Source organism: Ostrinia nubilalis, chromosome Z, assembly GCF_963855985.1.
Source record: "Ostrinia nubilalis chromosome Z, ilOstNubi1.1, whole genome shotgun sequence".
Taxonomy (NCBI): Eukaryota; Metazoa; Arthropoda; class Insecta; order Lepidoptera; family Crambidae; genus Ostrinia; species Ostrinia nubilalis.
Genome location: NC_087119.1, coordinates 27,705,315 through 27,732,632, shown reverse-complemented (window position 1 = coordinate 27,732,632; position 27,318 = coordinate 27,705,315). Strand labels below are relative to the sequence as shown.

At 41.2% G+C, this 27,318-nt stretch overlaps 1 protein-coding gene across 2 annotated transcripts; it reads right to left on the bottom strand.

The window, feature by feature from the left end:
- Nucleotides 1–1,698: 1,698 nt before the first annotated feature.
- On the bottom strand, nucleotides 1,699–26,908 carry LOC135086579 (cold shock domain-containing protein E1). Of its 2 annotated transcripts, none has more exons than XM_063981332.1 (17): nucleotides 26,661–26,908; nucleotides 25,855–26,329; nucleotides 25,549–25,778; nucleotides 23,969–24,148; nucleotides 23,172–23,368; nucleotides 21,926–22,133; nucleotides 21,654–21,839; nucleotides 20,989–21,140; nucleotides 20,162–20,294; nucleotides 18,834–19,016; nucleotides 17,198–17,323; nucleotides 15,483–15,676; nucleotides 11,905–12,131; nucleotides 10,527–10,718; nucleotides 9,575–9,746; nucleotides 8,907–9,067; nucleotides 1,699–6,293 (listed from the first exon to the last, which is right to left on the bottom strand). In XM_063981332.1, exons 2-17 carry the CDS (start codon nucleotides 25,970–25,972, stop codon nucleotides 6,277–6,279), a joined length of 2,676 nt encoding a protein of 891 aa, XP_063837402.1. In that variant the 5' UTR covers nucleotides 25,973–26,329; nucleotides 26,661–26,908; the 3' UTR covers nucleotides 1,699–6,276. The 2 variants fall into 2 exon arrangements, with proteins under 2 accessions (XP_063837402.1, XP_063837403.1); XM_063981333.1 differs by having other exon boundaries at nucleotides 10,539–10,718.
- Between the last annotated feature and the right edge of the window lie 410 nt (nucleotides 26,909–27,318).

Sequence of the window (27,318 nt, the reverse complement as noted above, 5' to 3'; positions counted from 1 at the left end):
GTTGCCGCAAACATAAAACAGGAATAAATTGCATGCGCGATACAAGCTTTCGAAATTATTTGAACCTTGCATACAAATTTTTTTTTTTTCGTTTTATTAGCATGTGTTAACGGATTAACGATTAACGTTAACTTGCGTTAAATCTTCCGAAATGTAACGTTTTAACGTTTAACGAAGCTAATTTTATTATTAACGGTTTAACATTTAACGAAGTTAACTATTTGATTAACGGTGCCCAGCTATGCTTAAAACCAATTTTAATAATGGAGAAGTTTCCTGATGTTGAAAACATTATACTTCTCTGCATGGGATTAAAATATAGACCAAAACTAAAAAGACGGTGAAGGTTTTTTTGAAATCCATCAAGAAATAGCTGAAAATTAATTATTTACCTACTTACATATTTTCGCTTGGAACTCAAACAGGCGGTGCCGTGATGTCACGCAGCCCGTTCTAGTTTCAAAAACAATGCTTATGTACGGCTGGTCTTAGTGTCACGCGGATTGTCCGGTGCGGACCCGCTCCGCACGGCCAATCTGTATGAACTGCTTACTAGAGAGCGGAGCGGTTCCTCCGGACCGCTACTCTAAAACGCTGGGGGCATGCGCTGACAAACTTTCAGCCTTTATAAAATAACATGGATAGAGATGACCCAAGCTGAACTGTCCCACCAAACTCAATGACAGGGGGGCGCTACCATCGTTCAACTATATGGTTTCCAACATGGCAAAAATCGGAACCAGCGATCCGGTATTGACGGTGGCGCCCCACTGTCAATGTCATGCATAGGACAGTTCAGTATTTTAGAACTATATGTGGCGTACCTATATTGGAGTAGCGCTTTGTTGTTGTTTTTGTATCATGTCAATGAGGGTTTTCGCGAATAAAAGATCCGCTAGATGGCGGTGGATGTGGGGTCTGACTGCTGCGTGATTGGTGGATTTTGACATATCTGTCAATGTCATGTCAAAAATAGCCAATCATGCAGCATTTGGACCTCGCGTCTACGTATTGCCATCTGGCGGATTTTTCATTCGCGAAAACCCTCATTGATTATTCCTTTTTGTGTCAATTTGTTACTCAATTTTCTGTGCATAGATTGGGTAAACTGCTATTGCTGGGATTAAAACGGAGGAAAAAACTCGATTGGAAATAGAAAAAATACTTAAATATTAAATAAATAATACTCTGTTTTAAATAGTATAATCACATCGTTTATTAGTATATGTTTAGTGTACCTTATTGCATGACTTGATATAAGCTATAAGTATTTCATGTAGCTTGGCATGGCAACACTTGGGTTTCACTCGACAGCGGGTGGCGGGCGAGCGGAGCGCGCGGGCCGCGCCGGCGGGGCGGGGGGGCGGGGGGCGGGGCGGGGCGGGGCGGCCCGCGCGCTCGCGGCGGCGCGGCGGCTTCGCCCGCTATTGGGAGTCAGTACAAGTCGGACAGATGGAATACATTGTTTTAGTAACAATTTTCAAAACTGTACAGTGTATAAACATTTGGCATTGATATAAACTCATTTTATACATACATGGAGAGTACCCGTGAACTAAATAAAAATAAATTCTTTGTGTATAATTTTAGAAATCAAATTTTATAGGTTTTAAACGATTTAACATTTTTAATTAACGTTCGGTATGGGTCATACCATAGAGGTTCTTTTAGGCACTGAATAACTCGTTTCGGTTCGCCAAATTCGTATTCTATATGAAAAACGAGAACATTGAGGTCGAACACTACAGTCCAGTCAGATCTCACAAGACTCACGGTCGGAGGACTCGCAGGCGGTGCTGCGCTCACGTGGATATCGTAAGACTAGCATTAATACCTATGCCCGGGCGGGCGCCGGGCGACTCATACACTACAACACCGAATATGCCGATTAATACATTTCACTATTACTATAATGGTTACATGCGAAGATATAAGATACAGCAAAAAAAGTCTGTCCACATTAAAGCATAATATAAGCATAAAACGTTTGTTCAAAATTCCTATTTCTTTGGATAATAGTAAGCTTTACAAGTTACTCTTAACGATTTTAATATACAAACACCGAAGGGAGCGCTGTGCTCCCGTGCTCGTCATTATTGCTCGTTCCTCATGCGTCGCGCTACGTTAAGCCTTCGTTCGTATCGCACGAGATTGTCATGAAAAATATTAATAAACCTTAAGTATATAAAATTTCAACATTAGGCATAGCTTATAATTTCGGGTACCTAATCTATTGAGTCCCCAAATATATCGTTAACATTGACTTTAATATAAACCGGTTACAACATTACATACTAGGAGTCGGATCTATAATTCGAGATCACTAATGTAAACAAACGTGATGCCGTTACGATACTAATAAATAACATTGTGACACCACAAGTTACACTTTTTCCCCGATAGAAATTTCACATAATCCTAGTCGGTGTTGTATAACTACAAGTCATACTATTAAACCATTTCCGCGGTCCTGTTTGGACATCCTAAGGTAGACATGGTAAAAATGTGAAATTGTATTCAAGAACCAATACAGACTCGTGGTTTGCACAGAGCACTTGACCGCTACCAGTTCACCACGGCAACACCGACTTGCGAATCAGTCGTGCCGGCTAGTGGCCGTCCTGTAGTCGCGGACGAGAGCAAGCTAGCCTTGATGTCGGCATCTGAGCTTACTGAGACAGTAAGATAATGCAGGTTTTATGAATAAAAACAATATAATAAATTAACTGTAATTTATTAAAGTTTTTACATTGTACATTAAATTTAATTTACAGACAGTTGGGTACAAGTGCCTGCGACCGCCACTGCAACTTCGCGTAGCATTAAGAAATTCGGAACTTCACTGGATGCAAATTAAAGCTTAAAATCTTTTTAGTTCCAATGCGTAGCTTTAATGTTTTAAGTAATAGGTTATTATTAGTATGCAGGTTCACTGGTTTTAAATTAAATATAAATGTTTGATAAAGCCTGCACACTATTATGGTGTTACTGGGTTATATTACTAGTACTTGTCACACGTGTAGTGGTGTACAAGTACAAATAACTTCAAGAACATTGAAGGCCTTCCCGAGCGCCCGGAGCCGCGCCGAGTGCTGCACTACACAAAATCAAACAATTTTTTTAGTAAATGATCGTGACAATATTAATAGCTAGGTTATTTAAAACCTTTTTATATGTCAAAACAAGCACATTTGATGTCCTTAATAATTTGTCGTACCTTTTGCCATGCATTTGCCTTTTGCTTTGCACTCTCCAGAAAATAGTTAACTAGTATACAGGGTGTCCCGTAAAGAGCGTGCCAAACTTAAGGAGATGATAAGAGTTATTGAATTTGAATTTATGGATGACCATTTATACAAAATAAGCGAATTCTTCATAAGCTATAACCAACGATATCAAAATTAAGTTCAAAAATTCATTGTTTCCAGCTTCCATACATTTAGCTGCCACAACTTACTAGTACTGTTAAAAAAATTAACTCGGAAGAAACTCGTGAATTGCATTCCTATTTAAAATTATTCATGGAAAACATTGGTTTTAGGCTTTTTTGCAAGAGATGATGTTCCATGTGACTGTAGGTACTAAATGTATGGAAGCTACAAACATTGAATTTTTCAATAGATTCACTTTAATAAGTAACCTACAAATGACACCTTTTAATAAAGCTCGTGAAGCTCTTTCAGGATCAGTAGGTAACCAGTTTCTTGATATCAATAGTTAAGAAATAATCGAGTGAGATCACTTATCGTTTTCACCCCTTATAATAGTAGTAAGTAGTAGTAGTAGTAAGTAGTAGTAGAAAGAAGTAGTAAGGATATTAAATTATACATATCACTGTAAAAAGTCGCAGAAATCGGCAAATCGGACTTTCCAATATATCGTAAGAGATAGCATAACAGAAAAGTAATGAGCAGTGAATACATTTTCACCTTACGCCCACGTACGACAGCGAAACACATGTCACATGTTTAGACTGAGGTGTGCTGTTAGAAGCTTGGCTATACCAGGCCTGGCTCACTCCGCTCGGTACATCCGATAATTACCTACAGCGAAGCGCCCCGCCGGCGGGTATTATATCAGTCGAGTGTCACGCGCGCGCCCGTCAGGACGCTGGCGTGCGTTGTAGTACATTCTATGATCGAAGTATTATTTAAAAATGGACATAAAGAGAAAGAAATATTATTGTGCGGCGTTCGGGTGTTTAAATTCGAAAAGAAATCTACCGGATTTATCTTTTTTTTCGCTTCCCAAAGATGCTGAAAGGTATGTTGGCCATGTAGGTAATCAATAATTCTTAGGATAGTACAGGAACCTAACCTACCATGACTACTGCTCAGAATGCGTTCGTTCGTTTCAGCCAAATGACGTCCACTGCTGGACAAAAGCCTCTCCCAAGGTTTTCCATAATGAATGCGTACTTACCTACATACTTACCTCATTACAAATAAGTAGATTAATTATTTTTTCACTAGACAGCAACCCTAACAGCGTAAGAAGAGTTCAGAGGCACGCGATAGAAAGAGACAAAACTTGTAGGTGAATAAAATTGTAGGTACGTAGTGCTGTGCGAGCTGAATTCCACTGTATCGCGTCGTAGCAAGACTCGCATTTATTTAAATCGTCTTGCGGAGTAATCCTTCTGTACCTGTACTATTACTTTTTCTGTGGCTATACATGAGATTTGATAACTTTTTCCAGACCAGTCATACGACGAGCTATACGGTTCCTTTTGACATTTTACATGAATATGTTTTTGGTACGATTTCCTTATTCCAGACTTAATATTTGGCGTTGTCTTTGACTAGTACCAGGGATATGACATATTTTAGTGTCCTTTTATTTGTTGTAACAGAATAAATTTAAGATTTTAAACTTTCGCGTTCCATTTCGGCTTAAATAGAAAGACCCTAAACGTCAAGCCGTGAGTGCGTAACGTAACTCATTAATAAATGTCGCGTTAAGACCCGTGTCTTTCTATTTAAGTCAGAATTAATTTGTTTTAGACTTAAAATTCGAAATTGAACTCTCCCGCCATCGGCATTTGAACAACATTGAATCAGTATTTCCACCAATGATTATAAATCAAAGCCGGTTTCAAGACGTCATCGGATCCAAGGCGAGTTGTTCACACAACAACACGCTTGGCACGTGTCACACGTGTCGTGCGTTTGCAAGACCACACACTATAGTCAATTTTATTCCGAGTCAGTTGTCATACAATTTACCGTGTGACCTGCAAACGCACGAAGACCGACACCAAACGTCTAAATTGAAAGCGCCCTAAGTAGCGACTGAGTACAATCCAACAATGTTAACGAATACCAGTTTGACAACGATATGAGTTTATTTACAGTTGTGATCTCAAATTAAACATCTGACTGTGAAGATTAACTACGATAACGTCGAAGCGTTGTGCGGCGGCTCAAGCGGCGACGCCGGCGGGCTCTCGACGTAAGGTTAATTAACATAATCTAATACCAATATTATCATTGTAATAAATATTTTTCAGTCTTTGGTTCCATTCCAGTTCATTGCATACGAGACACGAGTACGAAGCGTCGCGCGGCCGCGCGGCGGCGCTCGCGCGTCTCTAACTCTAGTATCGCCTACCAGTAACACATCCAATATTCATTATTACAAAATGTATTGCACGGAAATTTAAGTTCGTCAAAAATCACAGGAAGTTTCGCGAGATCTAACATTATCAGCAACGAGCCGCCGCAAGCGAAGCGGGGCTCCGCGGCACCGCGCGCGTGCCGAGCGATCTATATCATACCAACACGACTATAAACACTTATTACCATTACTGTACAAATCAAAGTCCATTCTTAATAATTTAACTCGCACTCGCCAGTTGGAGCGGTGTCGGGTGCAAGCGTCACACACTATGTACACGCCGGCCGCGTCGCCGCCGGAACTTGGCAAACCAACAAGCAGCGCGGAATTTTGAACAACGTCTCTATGCGAAAAAGAACCTCTTATGAGCTCTAACGTGCAACAACAAACAATCGGTTCATAACTTGATATGTTCCTCACGTGACCGCGCCACGTCGCTCGCGCCGCGCGGTCGGCTGAGACATGCGCGAGCTGACAATAATTTATTACAATTTTATTCCCTACGGCGAGTAATATTAACAAAATAATTTTAAATGCTTCTACAGAAAGAGGATCAGTCAGTCTCTCATGAATACAAAGAAACATTTTGAATTTGAAATCAAACCACAGGTGTCCTACATAGCTGTAGAGTGTTCAGGCTTGCGCAGCGGCGCGCGCTCCTCATTCCGCCAGGAGGTCTGCGGACAAACAGGGCGGTTACTGACTGTCGCTGGTGGAGGGTTCCGTAGATGCCCATCTTGGTCGACTATAACTCTAAGACAAACTGATTACAGCTCTCCAGTGCCAGCGGTTTCTTGTCAGGGCTTGATAGGACTACAAGCTGATTACAACTCTCCAGTGCCAACAGTTCCTTGTCAGGACTTGATAGGCCTACGGAACCCTAAAAAACAGTTGGGTTACGAGATAATGTATATGTTGCAGTCAAAACTCATGAATTTTTAATTTTAAACCTTTTTTCTTTGCAATTTGAAATGAAATGGCCATCCAAACACGAGAGGAGTAAATCCGGAATTGTCTGCTTTTTGAGTTTCGCGAGTGTAGTAACACATCAGTTGCGACCAAAAACATTTGCGATTTTTATACAAGTGCATTAGACGTTCATGAATCATCATCATTTCAGCCACAGGACGTCCAATGCTGAACATAGGCCTCCCCCAATGACTTCCACATCGCACGGTTGGTAGCGGCCTGCATCCAGCGCCTTCCTGCTACCTTTATCAGGTCGTCGGTCCACCTTGTGGGTAGACGTCCCACGCTGCGTTTTCCGGTACGTGGCCTCCACCCTTGCTGCCCCATCGGCCGTCAGTTCTGCGTATTATGTACCCCGCCCATTGCCCTTCAGCTTGCTAATCCGTCGGGCTATGTAAGTGACTTTAGTTGTTTTACGGATCTCCTCATTTCTGATTTGATCTCGTAAAGAAACACTGAGCATAGCCCTTTCCATAGCATGCTGTGCAACTTTGAGCTTCTTTATGAGGCCTATAGTGAGAGGCTACGTTTCGGAGCCGTATGTCATCACTGGTAACACATACTGATTAAAGACTTTCGTCTTGAGGCATTGAGGTATTTTGGACGAAAAGATGTTATTTAGCTTCCCGAATGCTGCCCAGCCGAGTTGGATTCGACGATTGACCTCTTTCTGAAATTGGACCTACCTAGTTGAATCGTTTGTCCAAGGTCATAAAAAAACTCATAATACTCATTTATTTCCGAAAATAATCTTTAAAAAAGCACATTTACACATCCCAACTTGTCAACAATCTCGAGAATCGAGCTCCCAACCGAAAACGGGTACGGCTATAAGCTTCGTTTTGTCCATGTTTATCCGAATGTTCCGTTCATGTTCTTGTTCCGTTCATGAATGCCTAAGATGGTTTTCCATATCCAGATCAGCTAATTTGGACCTTTTTTACTGCTATCGATCAGGAAGCTCATCGACATTAAATAACGGACATCCTAATGGGATAAGTGGATTAAAATCCATGTCAAACACTCGAGGAACTGTGAAATACCGTAACTAGCCTTGGTCGATCATCCTGAAACATTTACAGCAGATTCAAAAAATAAGCAGATCAAATGTTCTGGTCTCCCATCTTTCCGAAGAAAATGAGGCCAGCTGATCCATCAAATGCAACTTACTGCTACAACAGCACCATGCAGAACCATTTTTTTATCACTGGAGACGATAAATGGGTTCTATAGGACAAACCAAGACGCAAAAGGCAGCGATTCTCTTCAAATGAATGACTACGAAAAACTGCGAGCCAGGGTCTAAATTTCGAAGAGGCGTTCCAGTATTAGGCTCGTCATTTCATCTCAAATTAAAAAAAAAAGTTGAATATTGGTTTATACACGAGTGTACGTACACCTGTCACAAATCTAGCCGAAGACCCAAGAGCTAGATTGTCCCGACACTATACCGAAGATATCCCGGACGTCCAGTCTGTACGAGATTAGAATGGCTCTCAAACAGCTGAAAAACAACAAGGCACCGGGTGATGATGGAATCATGGCTGAGTTTCTGAAAGCAGGCGGTACGCCGGAACTAAAGGCTCTTCAAAGGCTGTTCGATTCCGTCATACTCGAGGGAAAAACGCCTACGGCTTGGCACAGAAGTGTGGTGATACTCTTCTTCAAAAAAGGCGACAAAACCTTGTTGAAAAATTATAGACCGATCTCACTTCTGAGCCATGTCTACAAGCTGTTTTCGAGAGTCTTGCACGTAGGCTCGACGATTTCCAGACTCCCGAACAAGTCAGTTTCCGAAAAGGCTATAGTACCATAGACCACATACGCCACATTCTAAATTGTTGACAATTATGTATACCTGGGACAAACAGTCCAGTTAGGTAGGTCCAACTTCGAGAAAGAGGTCAATCGTCGAATTCAACTCGGCTGCGCAGCGTTCGGGAAGCTTCGCGATATTCTCACGACCGAAATACCGCAGTGTCTCAAGGCAAGTCTTTGATCAGTGTGTGTTGCCAGTGATGGTATACGGATCTGGGACGTGGTCGCTCACTATGGGCCTCATAAGAGGGCTCAAGGTCACCCAAAGGGCGATGGAGCGTACTATGCTCGAAGTTTCCCTGCGTGATCGAATCAGAAATGAGGAGAACCAGAGTGACTGACATAGCCCGCAGAATCGCTAAAGTCAAGTGGCAACGGGCGGGGCACATAGCTCGGTAGAGCTGATGGCCGCTGGGGTAGCAAAGTTCTTGAGTGGCGACCACGAGCCGGGAGACGTAGCGTGGGCAGGCCTCCGGGCCAGGTGGAGACGGGAGGGCACTGACCGGCGAGCGGGCGGCGCGGGCGGAAGCCGCGGCCGCCGTCGGGCCCGCGCGGCGCGCGCAGCACCACGACGCGCGGCCCGGCCGCCTCCTCCAGCGACGCCGTGCGCAGGCGCGCCAGCAGCCGCTCCGGCCGCTCGCCGCGCGTCTTGCCCGCGGTCTTGCTGGAACACGCATTCGCACTCTTGAGGCCACACCGAATAATGTGAGCGCGGCGTTTAAGTTTTATCATTATCCGATTCCTACAGGAGCGTGATCCTCCCAACTTTACCAGAGGAAAATGAAGGATTTGTTTTTGTTTGTCCTGCACTTCCCACTCTAGTCAGATTACTTGTAAAAGTTTGCATATTTATCACAGTCGCCTTTTACAACATGAAATGAAATAATGCTCTGCCCTATTTTACTATATCGGATCTAATCGGCTATGGTATGTAATGAAATTAAACGTTTTATCTTCAATGATCAATACCAGAGTTGACTAAGTATACCAACATAGATTACAAATCATTTTAAAAACATTCCAACCATTATAGCGGTTAGCCCGATAGCCTAGAAGCTATCAGATATATCTGTTGCTATTAGATACTATCATAAATGCCAAAATGATGGTCCAAATTGAATAAAATATTATTGATTTGATTTGTTGTGTGGGTGTCTGTCGTGAAACTCACGCGACTTTGACGACGTTGCAGGCGGAGGACTTGCCGTTGCGCGGGTTGGTGAGCATGACGAACTCCACGGTGTCGCCGGGCGCCAGCTCGGACGGGTTGCCGCGCACCTCCGACATGTGGAAGAACAGCCGCCGGCAGTCCTCGCCCTCCACCGACAGGAAGCCGAACCCGCCTGCGGACAACGCTCACTGAGCCACGAGCCACGAGCCACGCCTCCAGCCACCACGCCTCCAGCCACACGCGCAGTGGCGCCGGCGGCCGTCTGTACACTCTTGCGAAACTTCGCCGCTTGAGGCAAAGGATGACAAAGGCCTGTTCACTGTATAAACAGGTCCAGGGAAGTTGTGATTTAAATATTAAGCTCTCTTAATTTGAGAGTTTCTAACATAGTTTGTGGGTGATAGAAGTCCACTCTTGATAAATGAAAATAATCCGTGACCAAACTTTAAGGGCGTGGTCTATGGAATTTTTTATCGATGAAAATACTTTACACTTTTTAATACTTCCACACCATCCTAAATGAAAAAAGTCCTCAACGAACGATCATTTAAAAAAAAAAGGTTTCGAAGTCCCAAGTTTTTTGCATTTTTCCGCCAGTAGTAAACTTATCATAAGAATAGATAAGAAATAGTAGTAGACTATAGAATTATCTATTAAAATTGTCCTTACTCCTTTTAAGAGTCACGGTTTATGAGGTAGAACGATTCAAAAGTCAGTCCCTGTATTACTTTAACCCTACCACTGCTTCGGGACAGTAAATGCAATGGGCCAGTGTTGGGAAGAAGCAACGCAAGAAACTCTTGAATAATAAACTTAAAAATAAATGAGAGGTGAATTTAGTACGAATGCAGGTTAGGGCCAACAAAAAATAAATGTAGCGGCTCGGAGCAGTTCACAAGCGAACACGGACTAGCATCAGTGCCACATTACGTATGTAGTGAATGATATGTACATGCGTGTGAACCTTTGATGGCATCGACCGTGGCGCGGCGCTTCTTGCGCACGGGCACGATGTTGGCGGCGCGGCCGTCGGCGTCGGCCTGGAACGTCACGGGGTCGCCGACCTGCAGGATCTCGCGCTTGCACGCCAGCCCCGTGATGCCGAACTCGTACGCCGCGCCCGACCCGTCCGCCTGGATCATGCCTGCGCACACACACACACACACCCGTCTCCGTCAACTTGCTCGCCAATCGCCATGCGATCGACTCATTCGCATTTCACGGAACAGGACGGATACTGTCTCTAGTACAATCAATGCGATCATTTACTAAAGTGGAGTCATTTTAATAGGCAACATTTGACGACTGTCAGTTTTATCTTCATAGAGATGACCTGCTTAAAAACGTCGATTAAAGCGAATGAATCGATCGGACTTCAAACATTATTATGTGAATTTTAAAAATCATCGGTCCAATCCCTGTCTAATTATTATTATTCTTTCGTAAATTTAAGGAGCAAAATAAGACAAGTACATAATTTAAGAAAAAAAATGCATTTATTCCGTTGAACTATCGGAGCTGTTATTATAGTTCCAATGTACAGAACTGTCCTATCCATGACATTGACAGCGGGGCGCCACCGTCAATACCGGATCGCTGGTTCCGATTTTTTGCCATGTTGGAAACCATAATAACTGAACGATGGTAGCGCCCCCCTGTCATTGAGTTTGGTGGGACAGTTCAGCGTGGGTCATCTATAGTATTGTCATCTTCATCACTGCTGTCAGCACTCAAGAGATATTTTCATTTTCAATAATATTGTCTATTCTCACATCTCGTTCAAAATCTTGTAAAATTATTTTCTTTGTTGTCTCTACGACTTTTTGCCAGTCTTCTATAGTGACTTCTGCTCACGCAGTTTGTAGCAGTCATCATTGTAGCAGTACTGAAAGGTGGTTCAGTATTGTTCCGCGCTGCATGACCCTTTATTTGTGCCCAAATAAGCTCGATGGCGTTATAATGGCAATGATAGGGAGGCAATCAAATAACTTCGCGTTATCAGCTTTCGATTTTAAGAATAACATCCCTAGTGTTTTAAGCGTTTAAAAAGAAAAAGGGTTAACTGACGCAACATTGTAACGACGTTCAGTCCTTTAGACCAGAAATTGTTTATTATGTTCAGAATAGTTTATTAGGGAAAGCAAATCTTATCGGTCATAATTATAATAAATATGCAATCGTAATTGAAAAAAGTTAAGCAATTTAGCAGTTGTAAGAAAAAGAAAAATGTTTTATTTCATGGTCGCCGTTACAAGGTTACGTTGTTGAATTTGGATGCGTGGAGTGTGGAGTGGAGGCTCCCTGCAAGTGTCGGGTGTCGTGTGGCGCACCTGAGTAGTGCTGCTGGTCGGGGTTGAGCGCGCGCAGCGTGCGCGTGACGGTGCCGTGCAGCGTGGGCTCGAGCGGCGCGGCCAGCGGCACGGAGCCCCGCGGCAGCGCGCGCACCCACTCGGCGCTGGCGCAGCCGCCGCCGCCCGCGCCCCCCACGCCGCCGCGCCCCACGCTGTACTCCACCTCGGCGCCCGGCTCCAGCGCGTCCGGCGACCCGTCCAGGTTGCTGCGCACCACACCGATACACATCACACCGTTACACACCACACCGCTGCACGAACACCGACCATTTTCAAATTTTTGGTCGATGTGCGTAGCAACGTGGTACATATTAAACAAAAAGAGTTAGCCTAGGCAAGTTAATAGAATATAAAAATCGTGAAACAGTCTGTACTTCACAAATGACGATGTTTAATAAATAGAGGGGTCAATAACTTTTAAAACTTCGTAATAAAGATAATACACTCAGCGGCACGGAATTTGGCCCAAACCTAAACAACCAGATATGAGGCGTCTAGTTTCAAATCCCGCTAAAACGATTTTGATAAGATTTCGAGAAATTGAAAAAACCGCTTATCCATATAGCTTTGGCCTTAGGCAAAAAAAAATATGATACGAATTATTATTGTCATCTGGCAATACTAACAGTAATTGCTATTTATCTTTAAATTAAATATAATTTGAATTATAATGAAAACTATTTTCATTTTGGCGTATTTTGTTACGAACATTCGGTTTTAATGGGATTTGAAACGGACATGTTGTATTTTAGCGGGATTTGATAAGAGCAAATTATGAAGCAACCACGTTATAAAAAAATCTCCATACTGATTTCGCAGTCACGTGACCAAAATACCGTGCTACCATTGGTCAATCAACTTTTAGAGGGTTTTGAAAGAAACGGACGGCGTTTTAGCGGAGTTTGTAACACAAACCTAATTTTAAGTGCTAGTTTAGTAGTCTTTTAGTGTATTTTGATCGAAAATGATTGAACAGTATGATGAGAAAATTGCAGTAGCATCATTTAGAGATATAAACAGAAATTAGTGGCAGGAGCGTTTTAGCGGGTTTTGAAACTAGACGACTCATATGAGGCCAAATAGGTTGTATACTAAGTTTCTTGTGACATGTTAACAGAACATTTATTTTTTTTTTGTTAATTTAAGAGCCTAGGTATATTCTTTTAAAAAAAATGCGTCTGTTTAACTTTTTTGACTCTAGAAACGCATTTCGTTGTTGGAGCGTAAAGAATACGAGTAAGTTTAAATTCTATATTAAATGTTGTAAAGGGTTTGGCGTTATGTTTTTTGTTTTTAAATTAATCTTAAGATTATTCTCGTTTCCATAATTTGAGAATAATGCTAATTACTCCAGCTCAAGTTGCTCAAATAGTGTTGCTTAGAAGTCAAGGGAGTATGCAGCGGGAGATTGGTGAAACTTTCAAATTATCGCGTACAAACTTAAGATAAAAGTTACGCCAGCGTTTACAAACAGCAAGCCCAGTGAATGTCAGTGAGCACACAATAAGAAAAAGAATGGAGGAACATAACCCACATACTCGAAGACCAGCTCGAGGACCAGAACTTCTCCGATACCTTCGCGAAGAGCGACTTAGGTTTCGTAGAGAACAAGCAAATTTTGGACGCAAGGCTAATGGAGTTCGAATCACGATTTTTCTGTTCAGTTTGGGTGGTATTTAAAAAAATGTATGCTCAATGTCATTAACAATATGGTGTAATTTAGCTTGTCTCAAGACTCGAGCACCATTTTGTTGACAAACGTCAGTGATCGGTACTGACTACTGACCGAAGCCATAGGGCTGACTTCGGTAAAATGATGTGTGACGTGAGGTGCCCAACTGCGGAAAATGGCGGAGGAAATACATGAATAAGCATAAATTATATTTTGTGTTTCTATTATTATTCAGGCAGTTAAAAAATACTATACTACATATATCAAGCGACGTCGTACTAAATGGATTCTACTGTATTTTTAAACTAGCTGACCCGGCCAACATTGTACCGCCTATGTTTATCAGAATTAATGTAAAGGTATTCTAATGGTAAAAGAATTTTTCAAATCGGTTCAGTAGTTTCGGAGCCCATTCAATACATCAAATATTCCCTTTTTCAATTTTAACAAAAAATAATTATTTATGAAACAATACTTTAATAAGTATTCTCATGTTTCCAAAACTGAAATATTATCTAATGGTATAGCGCACAAATGAACATGTAAATGAATATGAGATGTATATTTAACATTGCAACAGAAAACAAAGTTACAAAATTGGTCGCATAGCAAACAAATTCAAATAATATGAAATTAATTCAACAAAATTTTAACAAGCAGGTTTTTCTACATTTTGTATACGATATTTAAATGTGTTCAATTTACCGATGGTATCCTAATAGGCATACGTCAAGATCTTTAAATGATTACAGGAGTTATCTGATGACGCAAGCCACTGTACTCCTAGGCGGTTTTCGGCGATGGCTCTCTCGTTATAAATAACTAGCCTGTCCCCGCGACTTGGTACGGGTGAAAATCATTGGAACATTTTTCCTTTTGCGCAACATTTTTCATTGAGGCTTTGCTTTTATTGTTCGTAGTTGTAATCAGGCCAATAGTTACTGAGATTAGCGCATTCAACCCAACAAATAAACAAACAAACAAAAACTTCATAATATGTTTAAAGTATAGTAGATGTTCAAAGGGAGTTTTCGAATACTTCACCATAAAGGTTTTACCACGCTGGAAGCGGTCTGCGGTCAGGTCAAAGCGAACGCAACCCGCATCATGTTTGAACAACATTGTCAATCTCTATACATTTTAACAGGTGAGGGCTGCGTTTATTTGACGCAGCACGCATTCAGCATGACAAATGCTAATTCACAACACATATGTTTACAACAAAAACAAGCTAATAGCATTCGCAAACAGCTTCGCGCGCGTGAATTCGATTTGTTACAGTAATACATTATCGCGAACGTGTTTTCGTTTCAAAAACTTCTATGATATTATTCCTAGGTTAGAAAATATCTCTATACCAAACACTATCTAAGTCGATTCAGTGGTTTAAGCGTGAAAAGGTAACAGATGGGTAGAGTTATCATCATCCAATAATATTGATTAGGCCCGGTTTCCACCAAAGGGAAGCGGAGCAGAGGAGTCTGCTGCATAACCAATCAGATTTCATTATTTCCACTTCTCGTCGTCTCGGGCCGCCGCTGTCAAATTCTATAGAATATTTTGACGGCCCCACACTTCTCCGCTCCGCTCTGCCTTGGTGGAAACGGGGCCTTATGATAATTACCTGCACGTAAATCTGCTTGAGCTCATCAAATGTTCTCAAGTTCATAATATAGATAAACAATAAAAAAATTAAATACTTTCGCAAAAGCTGACTGACCACATAAGTGTTAATAACATTTCTTTATTTGACACGATTCACGATACATATTAGTATCAACGATATAAATTGATGGTAAACAGTAATAATATTTTTGGCTTTGAGACAAAAACTCGTCGTTTATAAGGATGCGCACTTTTTTTTAGCGACTTTGGGTATGTTTACCTGAAGTGGAAGAAGACTTCCTTGGTGTGGTCGGCGGTCTCGATGAAGCCGAAGCCGTCCTTGAGCGCGGCGATGAAGCCGTAGACCAGCGGGCGGCCGGCGCCGTTGGGAGGCGCGCCCGCGCCCGCGCCCGCCGCGCCCGGCGCCACGGCCACCGCCACGCCCTGCGCCACCAGCTCCTTGCTGCGCTTCACCTGCAGCTCGAGAAACGATCACGTTTCACTACTGACAAATGCACTGGACAATAAAAAACAATCACACTTTCGCCAGGAATCTCAATCTTTATAACATTTTGTCTTCGAGTTGTATTACATGCATATTAGAAGTACTAAAGCGTCGTGTCTTTCCAATATTATTTACTCTGTAGTCCTGGGGAATGTCTCCGTCATCCGAAATTGCAACGTTTTTCGATGAAAGAAAGAAACATTTATTGCTATGGACACAAAGACAAAAAAAGGTAAATAAAAAAAAGACAAGAGCTAACACATAAAACATCCAATGGAAGAGAAAGTGAACTGAGCAGTGCCACCCTATCGCACAGCTATGCATATCGCAATGGGACCCCACTCAGCATAATCATGCCGTGGCAGTGGCCCACGGTGAGGAAGGCCACGACGCTGGTTTTCAGTGTGCTCCATGCCGAGTTAGAGTCACGGACACTAACCTATACTGCATAAAATATACATACATAAATAATAATAGTGCGCGAATAAATTTTAAATGTACAGTTAGTAAAAGATGTGATAAGATATCGGCCACAAACCCAAACAGCTATCCTTACTTATATTACGATCAGCCGCGGACACACGCGTTGACGAGCCCGTTAGATACGAATAGAAAATGGCGATGTGACCGGTGCGGCCTCCAAAGCGCGACTGCCCTCAAGTAGTCAATAAAAATCCAACTCGAAGGACGGAGCGCATAAGCAGCACAATATCGCTGCGTTTTGTCACTACATTGATACTTATGCAGAGACATCGATACCCGCGATTATTATGAAAATTAAACGAAAAGTTACGATGACGGAACATCCCGGGTTTCGGCACCAAAAAGAATGTAGCAAACGCACCACGATTAAAAGGCGATTGATGGCCTCCTGCTACACCTGGATCAAACCGTAGAAGGCTTGCCGGTAAAAAGGGATCGATGTTCTGTACGAGCAGTACGCAATGACAAAATACTATGCACTCACGTACCTTGAGCAGATCGTTGACAATTCCACCTCGAGTATATTACAATGCGAAAGTTTGTGAGCATGGATGTATATTTGTTCCTCTTTCACGAGTTCACCACTAAAATGCAAAAGCAAGTAACATAATAAAGCCAACTAAAGTACGGCCAACGAGAAGCGATACCAAATGTAAACAAACCCAATGTCATGGTCAATTGGAATAGTAGGGGTGGGTTGCACCACCTATCTTTAACGGTAACTATGACGATAACCGGTGCTTTTTGTATGGAATTTGACAGATTTTTGACGTTTGTCAAAGTTAAAATAAGATGGTGCAACCCAGCCTAAGGGTTTGACTTTGACATATTTTGTCGGAAGAACGAGACATTACGACAAATACACAAGATGGGAAGAGACAGAATAGATTGTCAGTTCGACAGTCGAATCGACCTTTTGTATCGCTGCTAGTTGGCCGTACTTTATGTGCTCTTGTTCATGTCTGCTGACTAAATAATTGGGCACAAGCAGTTTTGCTGAAGCTCACCTGGTAGACGTCGAACACGACCTTGTCGCCGAGGCGCGGGCTCATCTTGGACTCGCACTTCTTGGCGGAGAACGGGATGGACTTCTTGGCTCCGTTGATCTGACACGTGATCAGTCCGTTGGATTCCTATTTCGAAACCATATATCACCTTAGTTTGTGCACAGTTTTAAACTTTTCACAACTTTTCTATAGAGACGAAATTGCGACGTGCTCGCATTAGTTTTTACCAGCAACCTACTTTCCGCTACCGCTTTGCAGCTGCGCAGTATTTATTTGAATGATACTTGCATGACGAAGTGGCGATAAAAGAATATCTAATATTTAGTGTTTTATATTCAACTAGCTTTCCGCCCGCGGCTTCGCCCGCGTGGAATTTTGTCTGTCACAGAAAAACTTTATCGCGCGCGTCCCTGTTTCAAAAACCGGGATAAAAACTATCCTATGTTCTTTCCCGGGACTCAAACTATCTCTATGCCAAATTTCATCAAAATCGGTTGCGAGGTTTAAGCGGGAAAGCGTAACAGACAGACAGACAGACAGACAGACAGACAGACAGAGTTACTTTCGCATTTATAATACTAGCTTTCCGCCCGCGGCTTCGCCCGCGTGGAATTTTGTCTGTCACAGAAAAACTTTATCGCGCGCGTCCCTGTTTCAAAAACCGAGATAAAAACTATCCTATGTTCTTTCCCGGGACTCAAACTATCTCTATGCCAAATTTCATCAAAATCGGTTGCGAGGTTTAAGCGGGAAAGCGTAACAGACAGACAGACAGACAGACAGACAGACAGACAGACAGACAGACAGACAGACAGACAGACAGACAGACAGACAGACAGAGTTACTTTCGCATTTATAATATTAGTTGGGATGTATATTTGAAGCAAAACAGCAGCAGGGGGCTTATGGCTGATTGAAGTATTTTAGTGTGAGAGTACATCAAACGTATTCGATATCGACTGCGTAAAAAATGACATTAAATGTCTGATGGATTGTACAGCGTCCCTAGCGGATACTTTCAAGACCTAAAATCTTCATACTTTTTTGACGCACTCGATATCGAATACGTTTGATATAAACTGAAACTGAGGATAGCGTTGTGGGCTACATTACTAATATTGTCATGTATTTATCTTTGTTATGATGTTTTGTAATAGTTTGCTCATCCCTTTTAAAATAAAGGACTCCCTTAACGGATCACTTTGTTGTCTGTCCGTCCGTCCGTCTGTCAAGATTATTCACAAAATTAAATAATAGTAGCTCGCTTGTCAAGTCATTTATTTATTGTTTTTGACCTGAATAATCGTACAGGTTGTCATCTATTTTGATCCCCTTAAATTCACACAGGTATGACTAAATTCAAATGTTGCACTATAAAATGCCTCTACACCAGGGTTTTTTTATGATTCTGGTCGGGCTATACTATTTCTACCGATTCTATCTATGTGGTTAATTCCAAAATTCCGTTTTGTTACCGTTCGTTTCTCTACCTTATCACTGCTTCACAACACGTGCATGGCAATACAAAAAAATGTGAGTGTGTGATGATGACCCGCCAGCGTGCAGCTGGTGATGGTGTTGGTGTGTCAGTCGGCAGTGGGCAGTGGGCAGTGGGCAGTGGGCAGTGGGCACGCACCTGGGGCTCGTGCGAGTGCGTGGGGCTGGCGGGCGGCGGCTCGCGCGTCACCACGCCGCGCACGCCGCGCTCCAGCAGCGCCTCGAAGCTCACGGAGCCCGCCGGCAGGTGCTTGATGCGGATGGCCGACTGCCGCGAGCTCATGTTCGAGAACGAGCTCACCGGGTCCACGGTGAACTCCACCTGCACACAGCGCATCGACCGACATCAACGCTCCACGCTTGTCTGCAAGTCTGCACCGTCACCGACCGTGCTCGTGCGCTATCTCAAATACAACCCAAAATCTCACAATTTGAGGAGACAATTTATTACCCGACAATGCCGATTAAAGACCGCTAATTCCGATTCTCGTCGACCGTTGGACTATTTTTTGGAATCTATGAATTAAATGGCATTTCCTAACAGTTTATTCACCTACGCGTTTTTTAACGTCGCCCCCTGACATTTCTCTACGCCCCAAAAAAAAGTTTATTTAAAATTGTATTCATTAAAACATTTTCTCTTTATTTTATTATGCTAGCAGTACACCTTATTGTGTCACGCACACAGTTACGCGTATACAAATATGAGATTTACCACATGTAAAGATTTCATTATGTCAATCGTTGAATAGACGTATTGACACCACCAATCAATCAATTGACGTACTTTTTAAAAATGTCAAAACCTGACTCTCCTCTCAATATCTATATTGTATGGCAATACCTGGCAATACAAGCTAGGAATGAAGTGTCTTTTTAAAAAAGTTGTGATTCCGAATGGTGTCAAATTAGTCTATTGGACGCATATCTATTAGACTAAGAGCTAGTGAACGCCAGACCTACGTCATTTTATAAAAGCTGAAAGTTTGTTAGCGTATGCTCCCAATATAGGATATAATATTAGTGAATTATGAAGTTTGGGTCATGGTGGCTTTGGGCTACCCTAAAAATCTGTCTGGCAAGGAGTTGGAACTGTCAAAACTGTCTGGCTGTTGGGGAAAATACTTCTAATTATTGTCCAAATATCATACATAAAAATCAGATTTTATGGTATAACGTTAGTAGAATTACAGTCTATTGAATATACAGAAAAAGCCACCGTAAAAGTTAGACTAACGGACGAAGTCGGCTCGCATGAGCGTGTCGCACGGATAGTGCCAATCTTAATCAATCGCGCAGATCGCGCTCCTACTTGACCTGACTGCGATGTCAAGGATAACGAAATAATAATGCACTACTGTTTCAACAGCCAGCTGACAGCTAGTTCCAGAGTCACAAGGAGTGGCTTGCCACGTGGCGAGCGTGTGTGGTGTGTGTGTGGTGCGTGTGTGGTGCGTGTGTGCGTACCTCGTCGCCCACGGAGAGCTCGTGGCCGAGGCGCAGCACCTCCGCGAAGTGGAAGAACATGGTCTGGTCGCGCTCCACGCAGCGGATGAAGCCGAAGCCCTCGCGCAGCGAGCACACCACGCCCTGCTCGCGCCTGCACACAACCCGCCGTCAAACAACACAATGCTTCTCAAAACTGATACAATAAGAAATGCATCAACTCGTTACTCGGCTGGCCGCCCAAAGGCTGGCTGCTTGAAGTGCATCTCATTACACCCCTACCGAAAACAGTTGATATTCAGTCAAGTATTTCATTCAAAAACTGATGTCCAAGCTGTGGTCATTTATCAAAAATGCAAGTTGTTCACAAAAATGGAAAATTATTCCTGGATGAAGTGAAAATGTAATAAATAATATTTGTATAATACGCCCGAAAAGGTAGAATTTGAAGCGTTTCTATTGTTAAGCCGTGTATCTGCTATTTTTAGCTAAATTCACATTCACAGTCTTTTCATATTAGGTATTTCATTTTAAAAAAATACATTCTTTGTTAAAACAGTATCGAACACCCTGTCTGTGATCTATTGTAGAAACAAAGTATGCCCAAATGAGTCTGAATAGTAATTATTATGTCAAATTGACAACGCATCAAAGCGTTCAGATATGGCCAGTAGGCCAAGGAAGCGCGCTGTGAAAATATTTTATCGCATTATTTTATAGATGTAACGCGATAAGCCGCATTCTAAAAAAATCGTTTCATTTGTCTAAATGTAAAACATCGATAAGATTGTATCACGGCGCGCATCCCGCAACAGACGCGCACGCAGCACGCAGCACGCAGCACGCACCGCTCGCCGGAGACGTTGAAGGACTCGTCGAGCAGCGAGATGTTGGTGGCGCGCTTGAGCTGGTCGCGCCGGTCCGTGGCCACCTGGAACTGCACCCAGTCGCCGTGCCGCAGCGTGAACTCGCCGCACTGGTCCTTGTCGCCGAACGGCACCTGCGCCCGCCCGCACACTCTTACTCTCATCGATCGACAATGCGGATTCAACACACGCGGTAATATACTAAAATCTCAGTCAATAGCCCGTAATTATTAAATGTACGATTTATTTTGATATTGGTGTTCACCAAAAACGTGAATGTTTCTTAAATTGTTTAGCGACGTTAAGCTCATCCTCGTCACTGACACGGCGTCGAGTGTCACCATTTAGCTGTAATTACCTATATGACCTTTATGACTAATATAATTTTGCTTGATCGTTTGTACTTTACAGCCCCATTGATCTCAATATTACTTAACTATCAATTTTTAATTTGTTGACATTGTACAGGTGCTTCTGCATACCTATTACAAGTACCTACAAAATAATTTCATGTATAATATTGTCTAAAATGATGTAATATCTTGTTGGTTTTAATAAATAAATAAAGAGGGTTCAATTAAATCCTTGCCATAAATTTTCAGCAATAGCATTAACAGTTAGCGGGCAGCGGGCAGCGGTTACAGTACCTCGACCTCCGAGTGGTCGGCGGCGCGGTAGCGGATGCGGCCGGGCAGCGGGTCGTTCTGCGGCGCGCGCGCGGCGCCGCGCTCCAGCGGCTTCAGCACCTGGCCGCGCATGACCTCGGGGCTGACGTCCTCGAACACCACCGAGCCGCCGGGCAGCTTGGTGATGTTGCACGCCACCTCCTTGCCCTGCACACACACACGCACGCGGTCACGTCACGAGCTGCACGCGCGAGCGATACACGAGCTGCGCGTGCGCTGCGAACCGTTCTTACGTTTCTGGTCTGGATGATAAACTCGACGTCATCTCCGAGAGTTAAATCTTCCTTAGTTTTAGTTTCAGAATAATGAAAGAATATTTCTTTCACCACGTCCGCTCTTTCAATGAATCCAAAATTTTCTTTCATAGAACAGACAACGCCATGATACTTGACTGGATGAACGGGATTTTCAAACCTTACGTGGCAGGCGCCCAGAGTTCCCCTAAAACAAATAAAACATTCTCATAATTTAATAGCTTTATATTTCACATACTAATTTAATAAAAATACGTGTATTTATTATTTCCGTTATTGTTTATATTATGTGGCCCCGCATAGGTAAATTATGAGGCTTTTACTCAAAATCTGACAGTTCTTATTAAAATATTGTATTAGGCTAGGCTCCTCCCGTCATTTCTGAAATATTGAGGACCTGAGCTGAGGGGAAATGCGCACATACCCACCAAGCACTTGCTGTAACCTTTTAAGAAAGAAAACCAGCCAAGTGCGAGTCGGACTCGCGCACCGAGGGTTCCATACAAAACTTTGATTTTATTACATTTTAAAAGTATCTACTATAAACCTGAGTATTTGATAAGAATTTCAATTTAATACCTCTACGCGTTCATGAGGAAAGGAGTTATAACTTTAAAATTTATTAAAAAAAATCTACTAACTAGATCTCGATCAAAACAATTTTCGTTGGAAGTTTGCATATTAATGTATATCATATATTTTTTTTTAATTTTGTCATTTTCTTATTTTAGAAGTTACAGGGGGGGAGGACGACACATTTTACGACTTTGGAAGCGCCTCTCGTGCAAACTATTCAGTTTAGAAAAAAATTATATTAGAAACCTCAATATCATTTTTAAAGACCTATACATAGATACCCCTCAAGTATGGGTTTGATGAAAAAAAAATTAAGTTTAAGTTCTATGTGGAAGCCCATAAAAAATATTAGATTATTGTTATTGTTTCATTTAACTGGCCATCCTGCCCTGCTACAGGAGTGGAACCCGGGAAGAGAGCAGGGCAGAGCTACGCATGTGCCGAACCTGTTGCTCTTATTCACACATTTATTATTGACATGCTCGACTCGAATACCAAACAACAGCCGCAAGAAAAAGCAAATGGGTGACTGTATGAGAGCTGTATCAGTAATTCAGTACATAACAGTAGCAAAAGCCCTGCCCTGCCTCCTTCCTTCTGGAGTTGGGTCGTTTACTCCGTCTCTCGATGTAGTATTTTCTGCACTTACCTTTGGTTAGTAGCTATCTGGAAGCTCACGGCATCACCAGTGCGTAATGTCACATTACCCTCAACATCATCTTTTGTGTACGGTAAGAAAAAACATTCACCGCGGTTCTCATATGAAATTCTCCCTGTATTATCTCCAGATCCTTCACCTTTCACCTCAGTCGTGACCGTACCGGTGACGCGAGCTTCGCTCAGCACCTTATTTAAACATAAATATTTTAATAGATAATTGTTTGAGAAAATAACACAAAATTATGTTATTATTTTTATTACTATCTTAACTCATTATTTCTTATCTTCTACATGGGAATTTGTTAGCCTGTTCACGTTCCAGAGTCACACTGTGCTTAGCTGGAGAGATTTACGGGTAAATAAAAAAAAACATTATAATATCTATACTTTCTTTGACTTAGGCGATTATCACACTGCCGCGTGATTTCATATAAAAAATATTTAAAATGTATGTCTTTCATATGACACTGTTTCGGTTTTTTCAAATGCTTTTTTACTGATTTGTGTTTAGTGTCAGTAAAATAAATAGCTCTTTAAATAGGGCAAGAATGCAAACATCGTGTATAGTGTGATATCAAGCCTAGGCGCAGACCACCGACCTTTTGTCGGTCGATAGTTGGGCCCAATTCTGATTTGTATGAAATCGAAATTTTGCGCACTTCCATACATGCCTATACTGATTAACTGTCCAACTAAACTATAAAAGTCGGTGGTCTGCGCCTAAAGCTTTTGAAAAAAAGGAGGTAAGCCAAAATATACAAATATGCAATCTAAGATTAATCATACCACTTCAGGAGCAATCTTAGTGACTGTGGATGCGATGGGTTTCCCAGTGCGCCGGTCATATGTCATTTCAAATTCCACAGGGTCTCCGATTTTAAGATGTTCAATATTTCCACTGAATTGACTAAAGTGAAAAAACAAGCGCGCTTGCCTCTCACAGCACTGTATGAATCCATATGAATGCTAGAAAAAAGCAATAATCTTGATTACATTTCAGATACACACACACAGTATAATATTTTTAAAATTTTACAGGTGTCCCAAAAAAAGTACATCACGCTGATACGATAGAGGAGGTTAAATTCACTGAAAAAGTCTAACATATCCATAGAAAAGTTTCATGAGTTTTGAGATAACCAATTTTAGTGGTTAAATAAATAAATAAAAAAAATAAAAAATTTTTATTTCGAACAACTCATAGTTCATAGTGTGGTCAGTAAACACACCTTAAATGCTAATGTTAGTAATCATTATCAAGTGATTATTATTTTCCAATGTACATAATATCAATATTATAATTAAATCAAATCAAATTTAAAAAAAAAATAATTAATTAAAAATCAAACTAAATTAAATCAATTAAAATGTAATTAAATTAAAAATCAAATTAAATTCAATCAATTAAAACCAAATAAATAAAAGTAAATAAATAAAAGTTAAAGAGCTCTTTAAAAAAAACTGTGATACAAAACAATGTTATACAGACATTATGAAAAATCTGTTATTTTTACAATAACTAAAATTGGTCATATTTTAAAACTCATGAAACTTGCTATAAAACATGTTAGGCTTGTTGTTGTTCGGTGCAGCATCTGAGGCTCAGCTATCTGACCTCCAGCGGCAGTGTGACGTACTAATTTACCTGGACAAAAATTATGTAATCATACTAGGATACTTAAATCAAACTAGGATACTTAAATTTTTAATCAATTTAAATATCATTAGCAAAGTAGATAAAACAATAGCAACTTAAAAGGGTATCTCTTTCATTACAATGCACATTTTACCGCACCAAAAGCTCATCGAAATCAAAGTGGTTTAGAAGTTATAGACTGACTAAATATGTATGAAAAATCATGAGTTACTTGTGATTTTTACCAATTTTTACAATCTATGTTGCAGCCAAAACTCATGAGTCAAAACCACTTTTAACTGCAAAAAATCAGTCAAAAGTGGTTTCGCTTTAATTAAAATTTTACATTCACTACAAATTCATACAAAGTAATGTAGTAAAAATTACCAGGAAATCATCAAAAATATGTTATAAAACAATGTTAAAACCTAATGTTAATGTGATTTGTGCATACAAAATGATGACACCTACCCTAGTTAATAATCTACCTATCTTTAATCTGACGAATATCTAGATTTCTTAAAAATAATGAGAAAAAAATAAAATGCAACATTATTGTAGTACCTACATAAAGTAGATGTGATCAATTTGTAGACACAAATCACTTAAATGTTACACTTTAAAATTGATCATATCATATTACTGTGCCTAAACGGTTCGGACACCAGTGACAAGACACACTGCATAGACAGATGTAGATATTTAAGTACATACTTATTTATACACTCACCAATAGTTTTTCAATGATTCCTGTCTCTCTTATAGGGGGGTGGTTCATGGAGTCATATTGAGATGAGGAGTTGTTGGTAGAGCCAGAAGATGAGTATACTCCGACGGAGTCACCCATGGGGCACCCATCCAGGTTGTAGTTGCCGAGAGGGAATCGGTTGCCACCACCCGTCTTACTCATGTTGCTAAAGTTGTCCCTGGGTGAGCTGGGGTACTCACTGCTGAAGGTGCCTGCAACACAAGGACCGAGTGAGCGGCGAGCGGAGACGACTGCGTGGCGGACAGCACTGGCGGCAGCAGCACTTACCATTGCGGTAGGCCTGTTTTGCCTGCATGTTTGAGTGCTGGAGGTCTAGTATATCCTGCAGGGGAGACGGGTGGGAATCTGGCGGTTGGAACATTTTCCACTGAGGATTACTGGACATTGCTTTTTGACTGTATTCCTTGTATATAGGTCGAAAATCTCAGTTTTATTAATGAATATAAGTATCACAGAAAATCGCGTGGTGTTCAAGTTCCTAAACAGCAGCAGTATTTTTAAATCAAATCACATTTTTTAGTCTTTGTGTTCAAGAGAACACCACTGAGATAGATTGCAGTCACAATTTAAACACCAAAACCACTAATGTTGAAACATAAAATAAAACTACGACTATGATAAAATATATCCTCAGATGTCTTCAATGCTTGCTGAATCGGAGCTCTGCGGTGCATTAGATCGGTTCGGGAGGGTGTATCGTGTGCGGTTACTGTCTGATACGTCCTGACCCGACTCTCACAAGCTGCAACGGACACCGTGATTATTATCGACATACGAAAACACGGGTAAAAATAAAAGCATTAAAGGTATAATAACGACCGATTGCAACATAGCGTTGCCTCGAAATATGCTTCTACATTTTAATATTGCTATGTAGTAGGTAGATATCGGCCGCCCTGACCGACCGATGTGCAAAAATTATAACGCTCTAAAAGACTCGTTTGACTATTTCCATTAAGGCAAACAGCGTATCAAATACATTATTAAGCACTGGATACCATTTTTTAACGAACTTAACCATATATTTTTACAAAACTAATAGTTACAAAACCATGAAATTTAACAAATCTCACCACGACACAGCATAGCACTGACGACATACCGCCATATTGAATGTCAACATTATCACTTTGATTCAGCCATACACAAATTGTATTATTATTTTGTGAAAAGTTTATGAAAATATTGAATTTATTCTGGCCTACACTTACGGTAACAATATGAATTTTTAAATTTTGTGCTTATTTTTTTGTCGAAATGCGAGAGACTATCGTAAAGATTTGATTTTTCTCTTATTTTGTGGCTATAGAAAAGTGGCCATTTATTTTGTGGGTATTAAAAAATTTAGTAGTAGTTTTTAAATATTTAAGTCATCAAAATTTAAAGTACCTTGATTAATTTGCTCAAATTCTAAAAAGTAAAATTTTTATTACAGCCTAATGAAACATTGTGGGTGTTTAAAAATGCCGCCTATTTTCCTAATACTAAACCATCATGCATGCATAATTTTTTAAGCAAATTACATAAATGCGATCCAAATCAAATTTAACCCAACTTGGAACTTATTTTATAATCAAATTTGAATTATTATGTGTTATAGCTCTACAGTTTTCTAACATGATGAATCAGTGTGAAAACTACCAAAATAAATATTTTTTTGGAGTGACAACACATTGGGTCAAAGATTGTATTGTAGCCATGGAGCTAGCTAAAAAGAGTAGAAATTAAACG

Excerpts from the sequence above, each read along its gene's own strand:
- LOC135086579 (XM_063981332.1), bottom strand. The coding sequence starts at position 25,972 with ATGTCCAGTAATCCTCAGTGGAAAATGTTCCAACCGCCAGATTCCCAC. Across the intron at positions 15,677-17,197 it reads TCGTGTTCGACGTCTACCAG|GTGAAGCGCAGCAAGGAGCT; the intron begins GTGAGCTTCAGC and ends CTCGAGCTGCAG. Across the intron at positions 10,719-11,904 it reads CGACCAGCAGCACTACTCAG|GCATGATCCAGGCGGACGGG; the intron begins GTGCGCCACACG and ends GTGTGTGCGCAG.